The sequence below is a fragment of the Taudactylus pleione genome, unplaced genomic scaffold, assembly GCF_031769625.1.
Source record: "Taudactylus pleione unplaced genomic scaffold, aTauple2 ptg000086l, whole genome shotgun sequence".
Lineage (NCBI taxonomy): Eukaryota > Metazoa > Chordata > Amphibia > Anura > Myobatrachidae > Taudactylus > Taudactylus pleione.
Window position 1 is genome coordinate 6376500 of NW_028284488.1, and position 17942 is coordinate 6394441.

The 17942-nt window shown below is 46.7% G+C and overlaps 1 protein-coding gene across 1 annotated transcript in view; it reads right to left on the reverse strand.

Moving 5' to 3' along the window:
• The window catches only part of COPG2 (coat protein complex I subunit gamma 2), a 120867-nt gene that overhangs the window by 100904 nt on the left and 2021 nt on the right, over nucleotides 1-17942 (reverse strand). Inside the window, exons 2-5 of the mRNA XM_088468689.1 lie at nucleotides 16665-16717; nucleotides 15008-15088; nucleotides 12293-12364; nucleotides 9884-9963 (exon numbers count right to left, since the gene is read on the reverse strand). Coding sequence (XP_088324815.1) covers nucleotides 9884-9963; nucleotides 12293-12364; nucleotides 15008-15088; nucleotides 16665-16717 — 286 coding nt within the window. The remainder of the gene's footprint in view (nucleotides 1-9883; nucleotides 9964-12292; nucleotides 12365-15007; nucleotides 15089-16664; nucleotides 16718-17942) is intronic.

The following is a 17942-nucleotide window of genomic DNA, read 5'->3' on the forward strand; positions in this document are numbered from 1 at the left end:
GTATCCTTTAAGGGTGGGGACGCTCCTGTGCAGAAAGGAGAATCCGCCGCCCGAAGGAAGCATCCTGAGAGGCGAAGGTGTCAAACCTGTAATACCTCACGAAGGTATGGACAGAAGACCACGTAGCAGCCTTGCAGATCTGAACTGCCGAGGCACCACGTCAAGCTGCCCACGAAGGACCCACAGACCTAGTGGAATGAGCCTTCAGAGAAGGAGGGACCGGTAGGTCTTCATGAAGATAAGCTTCAGAAATAGCCATACGGATCCAGGCTGCCAAAGTTTGCTTTGAAGCAGGCCAACCCTTTTTACAGAAGCCATAGAGGACAACAAAGCGTCCGACTTCCTAAACAAAGAAGTGCGGTCCACATAAGTCCTTAAGGCCCGCACAACATCCAAAGAGGCCTCACCCACGGAAAGACCCGGTGAGTTAAAGGCCGGAACAACTATTTCCTCGTTAGCCTAAAACTGGGAAACAACTTTGGGGAGAAACTCGGGCCGAGTGCGGAGCACTGCCCTGTTCCCATGAAAAAAACCAAGAAAGGGGGTCTACAAGAAAGAGCCCCTAACTCAGAAACACGTCTGGCTGAAGCAACGGCCAGAAGGAAAACAGTCTTAGCTGTTAGCCATTTAATATCCACTGAGCCCAGTGGTTCAAACGGCGGTCCTTGGAGAGTCCTCAGGACCACAGCCAAATCCCAAGGCGCCACAGGTGGAACAAAGGGCGGCTGAATACGGAGAACACCTTGCATAAAGGTGCGCACATCCGGGATTGTAGCAATCCTACGGTGAAACCAGACAGATAGGGCCGAAACCTGTACCTTCAAAGAAGCAAGGCGAAGCCCATGATCTAGTCCCGCTTGCAGGAAGGCGAGAATCCGAGACAGACGAAACTCCCGCGGTGCATAACCTCTCGGTCGACACCACTGGAAGAACGTATGCCACACGCGATGGTATATCCTCGCGGAAGACGGTTTCCGAGCTCGTAACATGGTACACAGCATAGAGCTGGCAAACCCCCAGGACCTCAGCATGGCCGTCTCAACAGCCACGCCGCCCAAGACAGCCGAGTCAGGTCCGGGTGAAGACAAGGACCCTGAGACAGAAGGCCCGGTCGTAGCGGCAACCGCAGAGGACTGTCCACGGACAGACCCTGAAGGTCTGAGAACCAGTGCCGTCTGGGCCACGCGGGAGCTATCAACAGGAGCGTCCCTCCTTCCTGTTTGAATTTCCGGATTACCCGTGGAAGAAGGGAGACCGGAGGGAAAAGGTATGCGAACCTGAACGTCCACCGGACGGACAGAGCATCCACCAGAGACGCCCCTTCGTCTCTTGTGCGAGACCCGTACACCGGCAACTTGTTGTTGTGCCGGGACGCCATGAGGTCGATTTCTGGAAGACCCCACCTGTCCACCAGTAGTTGAAAAACGTCCGGGTGCAGGGACCATTCCCCTGGATGAACGTCCTGGCGACTTAGAAAGTCCGCCTCCCAATTTAGCACTCCCGGGATGAAGACCGCTGATATGGCCGGAAGATTGCGCTCCGCCCAAACCAGGATCCGAGAGACCTCTACGAGAGCCGCCCGACTGCGAGTTCCTCCTTGCCTGTTTATGTAGGCCACGGTGGTAGCATTGTCCGACTGGACCTGCACCGGGTGACCCTGGAGAAACCGCTGTGCCTGCAGGAGAGCATTGAAGACCGCACGGAGTTCCAAGATATTTATTGGAAGCTCCGCTTCTGTCGGTGTCCACCTGCCCTGGAACAAGTGTGGACCCGAAACTGCTCCCCAGCCTAGAAAACTGGCGTCCGTTGTCAACAGGACCCAATTTGGAACCCAGAACGGACGTCCCTTGTTGAGGTGGGTCATCTTTAACCACCACGCAAGGGACAGGCGAACCTCCGGGGTGAGCACAATCGTCTGGAACTTCAGAGACTGAGGCAGCCCGTTCCACTTGGACAGGATCAGGTGCTGCAGAGGTCTAGAGTGAAACTGGGCGTATTCCACCATGTCGAACACCGACACCATGGAGCCCAGTAACCTCATCGCCGAGTGTAAGGACACCCGGCGGCTGTGCAGACAACTGCGCACCCTTGACTGTAAAGCAGAGATCTTGTCCTCCGTCACGAAGATCCTTTGCTGTCCCGAGTCCAATAAGGCTCCAAGATGCAGAATCCTCCGAGACGGGATTAGAGTGGACTTCTGCCAGTTAATTAGCCAGCCGTGCCGTTGCAGCAGTGCAATGGTCAGGTCCAAGTGGTGTAACAGGAGCTCTGGAGATCCTGCCACCAATAACAGGTCGTCCAAGTACAGCAACATACGGACTCCTTGCAGCCGCAGAGAAGCCGCCATGACCGCCATAGCGTCCTGTATGTCCAATGACACCATGTAGTCCCCAGGTTCCAGCGCCAGAATGATGGACCGTAGGGTCTCCATCCGAAACTTCGGGACCCGCAAAGACTTGTTGAGTGCTTTGAGGTTGAGAATCGGACGATATGACCCATTGGGTTTCTGTACCAAAAATAGATTTGAATAGAAACCCTGGCCCCTCTGGGAGAATGGAACAGGCACTATAACTCCAGCCTGGAGCATAGTGTGCAATACCTTCCGCAGCTCCGTAGCCTTGTTCCGGTCTGATGGTAGACCCGTGGTGAAGAATCGAGCCGGGGGTCTGTGCCGGAAGGAGAGGGCGTACCCGTGAGAGACCACCTCCAGAACCCAAGTGTCTGTCGTAGTGAACGACCAACACCGGGAGAACTGCAGCAGGCGGCCTCCCACCCTGGGATCCCCCAAGGGGAGACCCGGACCGTCAGGCCGCAGGCTTGTCATCTGGCTTGGGGGCCGGACGTCTGGTACTCCATGCCTGTTTCCGGGGCTTGCCCGATTTCTTAGGGCCAGCCTGTCGAGGAAACGACTGTGGTTTGGGCCTGCCCTGGGCCCTAGATGACCGAAAGGACGATGGTCCAGAACCAGAAGGAGCAGCGGCCGACGGGAGACAAGCAGATTTGGATGCCGCCAGCGTGGCCACAATCTTATCCAGATCCGGACCGAAGAGAACTTCTCCGGTAAACGGCAACGCTTCCAGACCTTTCTTGGATCTGCGTCCGCCTTCCAGGATCGCAGCCACAAGGTGCGACGAGCAGCTACCGCTGCTGAAGAAATTCTAGACACCAGAGTACTAATGTCTAGAGCCGCCTCGTTGATGTAGGTGGCCGAATCACGGAGATTGCCAATCAACTCCGCTTGTTCGGCCGGACAGTCGGATTCAAAAGAAGCCTCTAATGAATCCGCCCAGCGCTCCATCGCTCTGGCAACCCAGCAAATGGCCATAGCCGGCCGTGCTGCCCCCCCTGCAAGGGAATAAGCGGACTTCAGGCAGATTTCTACCTTGCGGTCCGTAGCATCCTTAAGGGAGGACATGGATGGCATCGGCAATGTGGCACTACGGACAAGACGGGTCACGTGAGAATCCACCTGTGGAGGGGATTCACAGTTAGCAAAATAATTATCCGCGAACGGATAAGCCACCGCCAGGCGTCTCTGCGGCTGGTATCTTTTGCCAGGTTGTTTCCACGCCTCCTCTAAATGGTCCACCAACTGACCCGAAAGAGGAAAGACTGTGGCATCACCCTTCACATCTTTGAAAAAGGCATACTTAGATTTAGCCGCTGGGGGAACTTCGTCCTCAATCACCAAGGCTGTGCGGACCGCCCGAATAAGTCCAGGAATATATACTTTGGACTTAGCATCAGCGTCCTTAGTATGGAAAGGTTCCTGATCGTAAGGATCCAGAATCTCCCCATCATCAGACGTCCCTTCGTCATCCTCATAAGGAGCGGACAGAGACGCCACCGGCCTTTTATGAGGCCGCATCACAGACTCCCCTTGCAATACATCCGACAAGTGCTGTAAAGAACTCGTCAGGGAGTTAACCCACGCTGGCTCCTGAGAACCCGGGAGCGGGGAAATAGGGAGACTGTGGGGTACCACCAATTGTCGTGGGAACCCCTGCATGGGTGACGACACCACAGACTGCTGGGACAAACCCATCGGAGTAAACGCGGGCTGCGGAGCTAACTGGCCCACTAAAGCTGTTAACGCCTGAGCGAAACAAGCCCAGGGCGGCTCCTGTACCGGTGCTGTAACCGTAATAGGCCGCGCCATGGACAACACTGCCGGCAAAGGCCCTCCGCGCTACCCTCCCCCTCCGCTAACGGTACTTTGCACGTGGTACACTGTAGCCGGAGGGGAAAATCACTTTCAGACATGATGGCACCACGTATGTGACCTCTCTCACCAATTAAGTATTAAATAGGCGAGAGACCACCCTGCAGCACCGCACCGCAAGGGCTTTAGCAGAAAGAACAGGGACAGTAATAAAGCTGACAGTTTAGTGAAGAATAGTTACAGGCAGCGCTAGCACAGTCACATACAATGCAGAGAAATAACAATTCCTGCACTAACAGCGCTGATCACTCAACTACACAGACACAGGGCCTGGTAGGACACAGCGCTGCATACACAGACCTGAGCCACAGCGGAGGAGAGGTATGCGGGGGGACCCAGACCACGATGCTTCCTTCCAGACTTCCAGCAGCGTTCACCATGCGTTGCAGAGAAGATGGCCGCCGAGGAGCAGAGAGAAGCTGGCCTGGGGGAGGAGCGCTGACACAGGACCAGTCAGCACAGTGCAGAGAGGGCTGTGTGCAGCGGGGGAGGCGCCGGCTGTGAGACAGGGAAGGCGCGCTCCCCTGGCATGCATTTAACCCCTGGGACGCCGCAGCGCTACCGCTCTGCTGCGGTCCGCTGTCCCAGGGGGTAGTGGAAGCGCAGGTTGGTCGCCTGGCTCCACGCTGCAGCCAGTCCCCAGGGAGCCCCCTGCCTGGGGACTTAGGACCATGTGATCAGCGGGGACCCACCGCGGGACCCCGCTGCTTACCTCTGTCCCCCTTGAATCCGGCCATGGTCCGGAACATCTGGGGTCACCGCTAGCTGTGACCCCAGATGCCCACCAGCATCCCCGGATCAGTACCGGCGTTCTGGTACCGGCGGGGTGTAGGGAAGACAGCATGGACGTCAGGACTGACTGTCCATGCTGTTCATCCAGTTGTGCAGCCACAGCTGCATGAAGAATAAGCTTCAGGGGCTCTTCTAGCCCCCACTCCAACAGGTGCACCCGACTCCGGCCGGGCACCAAACTAAACTGAGGTGTCTTGGCCTGGGGGCGGGGTATAGGAGGGGGACCTAGTGCATCCTGGGAGGCTGAAAGCTTAACTCTTTGGTGCCCTGCGACTGACGTCACACCTATACCCCAAGGTATCCTGTGGATACCCTATGGACCCTGAAGTAGAAATAAAATCTAAATTAAAATGTTTAAACATTAAAAATTTCATGTAGGATTCTATTCAGTTAGTATTACCTGTCAGATAACCACAATTACAGGTACATGAACAGACAACCTATAATAAAAAGATATCTGCAGCAAAAAAAAAAAAAGGAGAATTTGGTTGAAGTTTGATGCAATAAAATAATGAAAAAATGGAATTCCTTGCATACCACAGTCAGTTTACCCCACCTTCCGGGAACTGACATTAACATTCTCTTGCCACACTCAACAGCCGCTTCTTGTTTCGAAATGCTCAAGCTAGAATAGGCTTGATGAATATAGGACAATAAACTTTAGCGAGAAACTCAGCAGATGCAGAAAATGGAGTAAATAAACTTTCTATTTCTCTTAGAACTTTTAATTGAACCACAATAATTAGTTTGGGGTGGAGCTAACCTTTTAACTGTTTGTTAATTTCTTCTAGATTAACTTTTTTTATATGCCTGGTAATGTTAGCCATCTTATGGGCAGGTAGACATTAATATTTTAGAAAATATTCTTTGTGCTGGCAGAACCTTGCTCCTTGTGACATCACCAAACAAGGTGTAAGTAGCCGTTGCTTGCTTCCTTCACGGGTCCCGCCTGTTGCCAAGCAACTGGGACACTGTGTCTTCCGGCTGCAGGGTCCCACCGGTCTCCAGGCAACAGGGACGCTGTGCTGGGATGACGCCTGCAGTTGCTGGGAGAGCAGGACGCCGGGCGGCCGCGGGGACTGCTTCTCTCGGTTAGCCTGCCAGGTGACAAGTGCAGCGCTGCAGCTGCTCTTTACTAAATAATCTGATACTCTCATACTCATGCTGCTGCTGATTGCTTTCATTTTCTGCCATAAGGCAGCCGGGCCAGCTCCTCCCCTTCCGGTCATGGCATATGCCTTGCGTGCAAGACCCTGGTCCTTGTTAGTGGTCTTGAAAAATCTCTGCCAGCCAGAACTTTTGCCTTGATCCTGCGAACCTTGTTCCAGTCTTTGTCATCACTGCAGTCGCAACCAGCTGCACAGTACTCTCAGAGCAGCGACTTCAGCCTGCGGCCCTGCCACTCATATCAATTCAGTGCAGCGACATTAGCCTGCGGCCTTGCCACTCATTTTACCAAGGAGCTGCACCATCAGCCCACTGCCCTGCCGCTCAGACCACCTCAGCGTAGTAGTCCAGCCAGCTACTTCACTCCATACCCAACCAGTGGCCCGGTCACTCCTATTGGTTTCGGAGTACACAGCATCTGTCTCAAGTCAGATCCCTAGACACACACATCTCCTGCAATATCTGCACCACAGTACTGTGTAAGCCTCTACTGTTCTGGGCAGGCGGCAACCTGAGTACCGGTGAGAATGTTCAGCTCTAAGTGTCACGGTCCGGCCCTTAAAAACCACTTTCTTACCTCTCTGGTGCCTGTCCAGGCTAGTGCGGAGGTCCGCTCACGCTGTGCATCACTGCTGGATAGCACAGAAGTCCACTCATGCTGCACATCGCTCCTGGCTGGTACTGAGGCCTGCCTGTGCTGCTACTGCCCCGACCACTTAGTGTCCTGTCGCTGAGCATGGAGATGGCTCTCCGCAGCTCCTTGCTCATAGCACACAAGTTGCAAACCAGAGTTCCCTCCTAAACCACAGTATGGGCACAGCCATGTTGGACTGTCACCTGATGCTCTTCCTCCACTCAGAGACTCCCAGACCAGCTGATCGCAGCATCTAATCCCTGGGGATCCTCCACTATAAATTCCATTCCCTGAAGTTACAGCTCTGTGCTGCGCTCCCAGGTACTCTGTATCTGAACGGTCCCAGTCAGTTATATCCAGTTTCTAAATCTGGTAAAGAAGTTTCCTATACCATATTGCACACCAGTCTGGTTTTACCGCTGAGACTTGTTCTTATAGCCTCCATCGGTTCCAGCCGATACCTACAACCATTGGTCTCATCTGATACCTCCAACATCGGACTCTTATCAATTAAGTTCTTCAATTCATCAACATTGGATCCAACCAATCAAGTTCATCAATTCATCAACATCGGATTCAAATCCATCAAGTTCTTCAATTCAACAACATCGGTCTCAAACCAATCCAGCATCATCGGTCCCAATCAGATTCTGCCCATTCCTACAGTGTTGTATAAAGTCCCATTCCTACCTGCTGTTCAATAAAGTCATTCTATTCCTGTACTCGCCTTCGGGCCCATCATCAACTGCAGTATCTCTACCTCCTCACATCAATACATGAGGAAGTCCTGGCTCAAGCCACCTAAGTTCCTTCGCGCCTCTCAAATCTCCTCTTCAGCCTCCTATGCCTGTTCCAACCCAAACCAACCCTCAGACGTGACACTTGGGGAACAACGGGGGGCTGTTATTGGCTTGAAGGCCTTGCCAGTGTGAGTCGAGGTCTTACACAAAGTAGTTCAAGTCATCATAACAAAAGGAAAAGACACAACTACAAAGAGTATTGTTTACGTCCAACCAACATAATCAGAAAACAATTAACATACACTCAGAAAGCAATTTCTGAGCAGCTTTTGTAGAAAACAGCCAATGGACATTCACTTTGCCAATTTATGGGCCTGATTCAGATTAGAGTAAAGCTGGGTACACCCTAGATGATATACTGAACGATTTGGGACGAATCAGAACGACAAATCATCCATATCGTCCAGTGTGTATACCCTAGTCATTCGTCTCTTCTTCAGATCTGGTGGCCGACATCATGGTTCTGGATGCGGCAGGGGAACAATATATTGGGCGGTCGTACACCAGATCGTGCAGTGTGTACGGACCGCCTGATTTATATTGACCAGTCACATCTGCCGTCACTCGGTGTACACATAGTCTAGTGTAGGGGTAGGCAATAAGCGGCCCCACCAGATGTTGTAAGACTACACATCCCAGCATGCCCTGCAACAGTTTTGCTATTTGGCCATGCTAAAATTGTTGCAATGCATGCTGGGATTTGTAGTTCAACAACAGCTGGAGGGCCGCCGATTGCCCACCCCTGGTCTAGTGTGTACCCAGCATAAGACAGAGCAAGTCACATTGTACCTGGACAAACCATGTTGCACTGCAAGAGGTGGAAATACATTATTTTTGCATGCATGGTAAATATTGGCTGCGAACTAAAGGATTGGGTGCGCTAACAAGAAAGAGAGAATATCCCCTTGATAGGTAAGCAGCTCACACAGCAGGATCTGCACCTGCTAAAAATGGAAACAATACAAAAGGACAGGTGGAGCGCTAGTAGCAACCAGGTGACCACAATGAGTATAAAAATATTTATTAAAACAAATAATAAAAGTTAAATGGTAGCCACATACTATCAAAGCACACAGATATTCACAAATGGGACTGCCGAATCAGACCACTGTAAGATATTTTTCCTATAAAGTCCACAATATGCTGTGTGGCAGTCTGCTGTGATTTAAAGTTCCTCAATATAGGTAAGAGCAGCAGCAGTAATAATTAAATGGATACTGAATATATATGGAGTGCAAAGAGTCACTTGTATGGCAGTACCAGCTATCCCACTGGCTAGGGTCAGACTGATGCCTAGTAGTACGCCGGGGTCCGTTCCAGACGGGGTCGGGTGTATCCCACTAATGCGGCTGATTCCACCAAAGTGCCAAGAGCCGTGTAGATGATCCACGTGGCTATGGGGAAATTCTCGCTGGTTTAAATATTGGCTGCTTTTGCATGTAACCCACAAATGCGGGACAGCTTTATTTTTACACTGCAATTTAGATTTCAGTTTAAGCTGGGCATCAACTATACAATTTGCTGTCAGATATCTGTCCAATCTTGCTGGTTGGAATGAAAACCTGGTAATGTACGAGAGTAAATAACAATCGTCCATTTGCTCACAAACACTGGAAAACAGTGAAAAATGGTCGTTCAGACAAATTGGTTAAAACACAGCAATTTAACCAATTTGAACAATTTGTTTTGTCCTTTTTTCAGTGTTTAAGACCATATGGTTGATTGTCATTTGCTCCCATACATTACCAGATTTTCATTCCAACCAGCCAGATTGGACAGAAAACTATATAGTGGATGCTCAGCTTTAGATACACTCTCTCTGCACATTTTATATCTCCCTCACCTGCAGTGCAACATGGCTTTACCAATATTCACAGTTACTTGCTCTTTCTTTCTCTATTACCAAATCTGAATCAGGCCCTAAGATTACTGTACTGTTGGAACTGGAACATAGTGACAGGTTCTACACCAAATAAAACGGTTTAATGTCGATTTAAGGCAATTTGACTCAGTGTTCACAGTTAACCAAGTCTCTCCAAAGGCCAACTTCCAATAAAGCTAAAGGCAAAAAACCCCCACAAAAAATACCCATCATTTACCACATACAGAATATGCTTGCATTAAGTTGTGTGCAGTTGCAGTGTAAATGTATTTATTTATTTTTTCCTTTTCTTTTTTAGGGTATTGTTAACCAAGGATGCAATTATTTATGAACATTGTTGTATTTAGGTTTCTATGGTTCATAGGCAGAAGTTAAATACTAGTTACCTGCTTGTCACAATAATGACATCTTCAGAAATATTAGCCATCTCTTTGATAGTCAGGTAACACATTCGTCTCAGTGTTTGCTGGAAAAGAAGAGGGTCTTTCATTAATTAAGTTCTGCATAGGCATGTGAAAAGCGGCTTATAAACAAATACACAGGTTGAGTCTGCCATATCCAAATATTCCGAAATACGGACAATTTTTAGCATGACTGAGAAATTTAAACCATTGCTTTCTGATTGTTAAATGTACACAAACTTTGTTTAAAGCACAAATTATTAAAAATATAGTATAACATAACCTTCAGGCTGTGCGAATAAGGTGTATATTAAACATAAATTAATTTCATGTTTATAGACAAACTTTTTCTGATGCACAAAATTATAAAAAATATAGTATAAAATTACCTTTAGGCTGTGTGTATAAGGTGTATATAACATTCTGTGTTTAGATTTGTGTCCAATTCCCAAGATATTTAATTATTTTACGCAAATATTCAAAAATACGGAATATTCCGATATCCAACATACCCCTGGTCCCAAGCATTTTGGATATGGGAGACTCAACCTGTATAATTACACAGACATGCAACTCTACTATGCAATTGAAGTATTTCTTTAGTCCCAAGTGTATTTTTCAGGGATGGCAGGAAACAAACATATTTCCTTTTTATGCAACTCAGATCTTTATATTTCTTGTAAACACAACACACTCAGGTATCATGAGTGTAAAACACTAGAATGCTGAACTAAGAGTTACTAATGGGTAAATTCTTCCCAGGGCAAATACCTGCTCTTCTTCTGGGGGTAAGTTTAGTTACAATGAAATATGGAAGAGGATGGGAAAAACAAAATCGCAAACATGAGGTCTATCCACCATGTAGAAGTAGTTGCATGCATCAAACAGCATGGGAACCTGATTTGTTAATCCGCCCCAACACACACCCCCAATGGAAAAAAAAAATCTTTGGAGAATGAAGGTGTGCGAGATACTCTGGGTTGATTGGTATGTAATCAATGTGACAAACGAGAAAAAGAAGAAGAAACAAAACCCTAAACGGTAGTGATCAAGAAATAAAAATTGCAAGAATGGAGTAGTCTTGTACAAATTGGGAAGGCAAGTGTGTAACTAAAAATCCAAATACAGAAACAAAATAACAGCAGAATCCCACCAAGGGATTTACAGATCATTGGGGAATCAATAGGGCAAGGTAATACACCATCCCAGTTGCATTCCCCTCCCCCTCCTACTAGAGAATTGTGTGAATGTCCTGTAAAGAAAAATCCAATGCCATTGTTTTCTATTATGTAATGATTTTCCTGGCTCCTGATTGTAGGGAGACATAAAATTACAGTAGTTGCTGGAAGTTAGTTATACATCATATACAGTATCGCTTAAATCTATTTCCCCACTTCTGACACATGTATGTGTATCTTTATAGTCTAAATAATTAGGCAGCCATACTGTTCAGTCAGTAGTTCAATGTTTCTCTAACACAGGGGTGGGGAACCTCCGGCCCGCGGGCCGTATACGGCCAGCAAGGTGAAATCATCCGGCCCGGCCTGCTATCAGCGGCAGCAGCAGACTCAGCGTAGTGTAATGGCTGTCAGCGGCGGCTGGTAGCGCAGCGGGGGAGAGAGGATGTCAGGATTGTCATCGGCGGCTGGTAGCCAACGACAGCCCTGACACACCTCTTCCCCCCGCAGCGCTATCAGCGGCGGCAGGTAGCACAGCGGGGGGAGGGTGTGTGTGTCAGGGCTGTCATCAGCTATCAGCGGCAGGAGGTAGCGCAGCGGTGGAGGGTGTCAGGGCTGTCATCGGGCGGATTAGTGCAGGGGCTCTCTCCCTATCAGCGGCGGCAGGTAGCACAGGGGGGGGGGGATCAGGGTATCAGGGGTGTCATTGAGTGGCATGCAGGGCACTCTCCCCATCAGCGGCGACAGGCAGGCAGCGCACAAGGGGGGGGATTCAGGGCTGTCATATGGCTGCCATTGAGCTGGTTAGTGCAGGGGCGTGCAGGGTCTCATCCTAACAGCGCGGGCAAGCAGGAAGCGGTGGCACAGCAGGGGGTGTGTACAGTCAGTAATGTCATCAGGCTGGTTAGGACTGAGAGGACCCCAGGGCTGCCTTATCAATCTGCCTGTCACACATCCATAGGGACTGCCCCTCCAGACTCTGCCTGACAACATACCAAAGAGAAGCAGTTACTTACAGCCATCGCATTAAGGGTGAGTTAATAACGTTTTAACCAAATATAGGAGGCAAATTTTAAGTTAATAATTTTGTATGGCCCCTGAATGATTTTCTAAAAATCAAAATGGCCCTTGGCAGAAAAAAGGTTCCCCACCCCTGCTCTAACACAACCAAAGAATGCACATATTTAAATGTACACTGATGCTCCAAACAACTTACATCATTTGACTGGAATAGCCTGGTCATAGCAAAGAATGCTTCAGTGGCTTCCATTGTTCCAAAGTGTTCACCCTATGAGGAAAATTAATAAATAAAACGAAAACAATGAAATAAATCAACACTTGACGAGGGATTATTGATTATTATTATTTATTACCAGTTATTTATATAGCGCACACATATTCCACAACGCTTTGCAGAGAATATTTGGCCATTCATATAAGTCCCTGCCCCAGTGGAGATTATATTCTATTGTTGGGAGCCAAGTAACCTACCAGTATATTTTTGGAGTGTGGGAGGAAACCGGAGCACCCGTAGGAAACCCACGCAAGCACAGGGAGAATATACAAACTCCACACAGTTACGGGCATAGGGGCATATGTATCAAAGCTTGATGTGAGATAAAATTGTGAGCTATATATCACCAACCAATCAGCTTCTAACTTACAATTTGCAGGCTGTGTTTAAGAAATTATAGTTTGGAGCTGATTGGTTGGTGATACATATTTCACAATTTGATCTCACATCAAGCTTTGATACATATGCCCCATAGTACGATACATTACAAATGCCTACAACTATGGCTACATAAAGAACAGCTGAGTACAGATTAAGAGGGGTATTCAATATGGGAGTGAAAAGTCCGTGCTGGACTTTTTGCTCCACATCTGAGATTTTCCTGGGATAAAGTATCGGGTGCGCGCCCGCTTTATCCCCGTATTCAATATAAAACCTACGAAAACGGGAAGCTGCGAAGTGGGATCTGCGTAAAAAAACGAAATTTTCCTGGAATAAATTGTAGGACCCCTCTAAAGTTGTAAAAACATGGGGGAATCACTATGGGTACCCCCGTTTTAGCCTGCAAATGAAAGTCGGGGATTTAAATAGCTGTAGCAGGTGTTTTTTTCCCGACATTGAAGAAGTGTTGCAGAAGAGCACTTAGGTAATTTTTTTCGTTTTTTTAAGTGGTCCCATCAAATTTGGGGTACATGAAAATGGGTACTAGCATATTTTTATGTCCCTAAAGCAAGTTTTAAAAAATTCTGCAACTATGCACCTGCCGCTAATAGCCTATTCTAGAAAACACCTGCCGCATACTTGCAGAATAGCCCTGAACCTATTTCCCTATTTTTAAACACTTTTTTCACAAATTTTTTTTTTCACCCCAATTTTTAAATTCATTTTTTGGGGTGTCCCTATTTTTTTTTTAAAACTTTTTTTGACACAGTTATGTGTCAAAAAAATGTCATTCCCAGGGGTGCAGGCTATTTTTTTTTAAGCCTGCACCCCTAAACCCCAATTCTGCACTTTTTTTTTTCCCCGTTTTTTTTCAAAGACTTTTCGAACCTGCGAAAAGTCTTTGAAATTGAATACAGTATAAAACCAAAACCTCCGAAAATGACGTCATTGGTGCGAAAACATCGCAAAAACTGAGTTTTCGCTCCATATTGAATACCCCTTTAAGACTTAATTAAAAAAACTCAAGCTATGGCACTAGTCAAACACACCTTAAACGAAAGAGAAAAGTTCCCTCAACCATCTTTGCGAGTTAGAAATTTAAATATATATTAATCTATGAACCAAGCATCTGCCCAATTGTTTGTGATTTGTATATATTTCAGAAATGAAAAGCGAATACAACATTAGCATATGTCCTAACATGACCCATTCCTGGAGGGACAAAATGCTCTGTTCCTGTACTCCCCTCTTAATTTATGATTGCCAACACCTGTGTTGAACTAATTCATTAATAAGAAAGGTGTTTCAACACAAGTGATGGCAATCATAAATTAAGAGGGAAATCCATGAACAGAGCATTTTGTCTCTCCTGAAATGGGTCATGTTGGGAGGTATACAGTAGGGAGAATGATATTCACAGTGTATACTAACTAATACCACTTTTACACTAAAGTCCCGGGTCTGACCCGGTTTGGAACATGGTTCCAATCCGGGACAAACCCTGTTTCCACTGGTGCAGTGGAACTGTTCTTCTGGTGCTTGGAGAAATTATCTCCAAGAGTCGAGAAACCCAGAAGTCCCCAATGAGATATCCATTAAGGGGAAGGATCACCAAATATCTCATTGCCACAGTATGTTGTTATCTACCGCAATGTTGAGCTATTACCACGATATTTGAGGACTCTCGTGCATGCGCACTTGGCTCCAAAATGGCGTCGTCGAGTGATGGCCTGAAGTGCCGTAAATGGTAAGGCTAATTAGTCTCATACGGTCTACATATCAGACATTGTGACCTATGGACATCCTCCTGACGAAGTCCTGCTAACATAGCATAAGTGACGAAAGGCGTTGAGGACGGTGTGGTGCCGATACACTCACCAGTTTTTTCAGACTGAGGTCAGCATTTTTTACTACTGTTTGTGATACATGTGTGATGTATGGAATAAATGTTTTAATACGACAACTTGACAGCATATATCTTCTTTTATGTCCATGGGGATCCTGGACTAAAGGTGTGATTCCACATCCTGATGGGTGGAAAGGGTGCATTTGAAATATCGTTATATAGGAACCCTGTACGGTGATCCATAGATATACAGATTTACATGCCTGTTTATTCGACCGTTGTGGTACACATATTAATTAACTCTTTTATGACTATCAATTCCAAATCTTATTACACTATAAGGCGCTTGTTTCTCACCTTTTGTAATGGGTTTGTAATCTACAAATACAACATTGTGTGTGTATACTGACCTGGTTTAACAGGTATAAAATCTTGGTTAAAATATGGAGGCATCTTCTTGGATTTATAGGAGTTTCATTGAACAGCCGAGCCTGAAAAAGAAAATATTAACTCAATAAATTTCCATAGTAAAAGTAACTGTAGATCACATTTCATCACCTCTTGACCATGTCTGCAAGCTATTATGCTTTGAATTTCTGCCATATGATTGGCTGACCAGATATTTGCATTAACGAACAGGTGTACAGCTGTAGCTGATGAAGTGGTCAGAGAGTGTAGGTTTGGCAATTCACAGGAAAGAAATATTATTAAAATATTAAGCATAACAAACAATCCTTGTATATAGTTACTAGTGTTCCCGCTCTGCTGTTTTAGCGGGGCGCCGCGCCCTGCCCGATTTCAAAAGCCCGGCATCTATTCACAGAGACAGGAAAACTTGGGGGCAGCCCAGCATGTCCTTAAGTGTCAGGCACATCCCCAAGCGTGATGAACGGGGGGGGGGGGGGGGGGGAGATTCAAGACATGCCCCCCTTTCTCGTGGCCACGCTCCCTTTTCATGCACGCACACAGAAGTGCCCCTTCCTGGCGCCGGACCTAGAGTGAACACTAGCTCCTCTGTGGTATCTACCAATCATAACCATTTTGCATGATCTATTAAGCTAAAACCTGTTCTTTAGGACAAATCTGCTGGAGCTTATAGCTGTATTACTAGAGATCCCAACACAATGGGCCAAATGTAATTGGGTGAGAGTTTAGAAAAAGTGAGAGCTTAGCAGTAAACTCATGCATTGGTGTTTTATCTTCAAAATGGGAAAACATCTGGGTGAGATTTTAAATCATGAGTTTTTTTGAGTCTGAAAAACATGCAAGTTTGCTCTGTTGCTTTGTTCTCAGACTATTACATTGGCCGATTTTAAAAAGAGTGAGAAAACACTAACCCTATTACATTTGGCCCAATATGTTTGATATGGACAAGATGAAGAATTCAAAAGCTCTATGAGGCAGTAGTGTCTTTCAAGGAGCCAGGGAAAATGTGTGCACATTGACATAAACAGAAATTAGTCATAAAAGTTATGTGCATGAGCTAGGCAGACCAATAGATCATAAGTCTACAGGGTCAATCCTATTAGCTGCGATGATCACTCACTGGCTGAGAGGTATATTTACTAAAGGTTGATTTTCGTTAATTTAATAGATCTTAATTCAGGGTGTAAGTCACACATTTACTAAACAGATGATTTAGGACGTCGTTTTTTTTGTTTAAGCAATGTCAAAAATCATGTTAGTGAATGTGTGATTTAGACCCTGAAACACAAAATCGAATTAAAATTGGTTAAAATCGATAAAGTTTGGATCAAAATCGATCTTTAGTAAGATACCCCCTACCGTAGCCTCTCACTTATGCCCGTTGTATGAACAGGACTGCTCCGACTTGTCAACAGCAGCGGCCAGCACTCTCCCCCCCCCCCCACCCCCGCACACCACTACCACCACCTGCAAGCCCTCCCTGCATAGGGGCAGTTGGGAAGGGGGACAGAGATGAGAGGAGACAGGAAACTGGGGGTACTCTGCAACATTGGGCACGATAATCCACTGATTCCGCACATAGCTAATTGAATCCCCCACCCCCACCACCCCCATATATTTAAGCTGTTTTACAGGATTTACCTCTTGAAGAACTGCACTCTTCTCCAAATGCTGGAAAGGATTAGAGCCACTTCCTGAAAAATTAAAAATAAATCCTTATAAAAAAAAAACAGTAATTTAATTTGTAATACATATATGGATGGTAATTGTGACATATTATACCACTCAAGTTTTATTTCATGTGATTTTACTACTTTTCCACATTCTATTCATTTACAGGCAAACATGTTCATGTTAGTTACTAAAATATGTTTAAATCCATAGCTATACAGTGCACTACTCTTTAGTATGAATTACACTACAGCTCATTAGTTTCAATATACCACCCAAATTGTAGATTTTTCATACAGTAATGAACAAAATAAGCTAGTTTGACATGAATATATATTTATTTTGGCAAATAAACATGTTTTGAACTTATTTCCTAAAGGTGCGTATACACTACACAAGAGTGGAACGACTGTACAATTACAACATTGTCATCGTGCATCATCCTGTGCAGCGAATAATGGGCCTGATTCAGACCCGGTCTCTCTGGGGCTTGCGGCAACGAGACCTTACCACAAGGGTCTCGTCACAAGCCCGATGGTCGCGATGGTCTTGACCATCGCGACCATCTTCCTGGCCGCTCGCTATAGCTGTGGGTGGCCAGGAGGCCGCTCTAAAAAAAAAAAAAAGAACGGCCCTGATTCAGAGCGAGCGCTCTGTCAGAGCGACTGGCTCTAAATCAGGGCCAATGTGCCCACACTGACCGATGTTGTTCAGTGCAGGCACTCTCCCTCATCCCCGAACATGCACAACCTGGCGATGACAAATGCCGTCAACGACCAGCGGGAACGCGCGTCGCTGGTCATTTTCGACATTTTACTGAAGGATTAATGAACGATTAATGAGCGATTGAACGATTACAATGTCGTAATCTTTCAGTTGCTCATTTTTCTCGTCTAGTGGATACGCGCCTTTAGATTGTTCTCTCAACAAAGTATCCACCCTTAGTGGTGATCACAGAAGTGCAAACGTGGGCATTCTGCCTGTTGACATGTCTAAATTTTCAGCTCAGATTGCAGCCCACTTGTCTTGTAGCAACTCCCAAAGGTGATTTTGGCTTGTTACGTGCACATCTCGAAAACACCTGTCCAGATGATACCAAAGTAGTTCACCTGGATTGCAATCAGGACTCTGGGGTGGCCAAACCATGTTCTTCAGCACCTATTGTCAGTGTTTTGACTGAACATTTGTTTTATTCGTCTGTGAAAAGAATGTTCTTCTGCTGACTAGTGGTCCAGCTCCTGTGCTTTT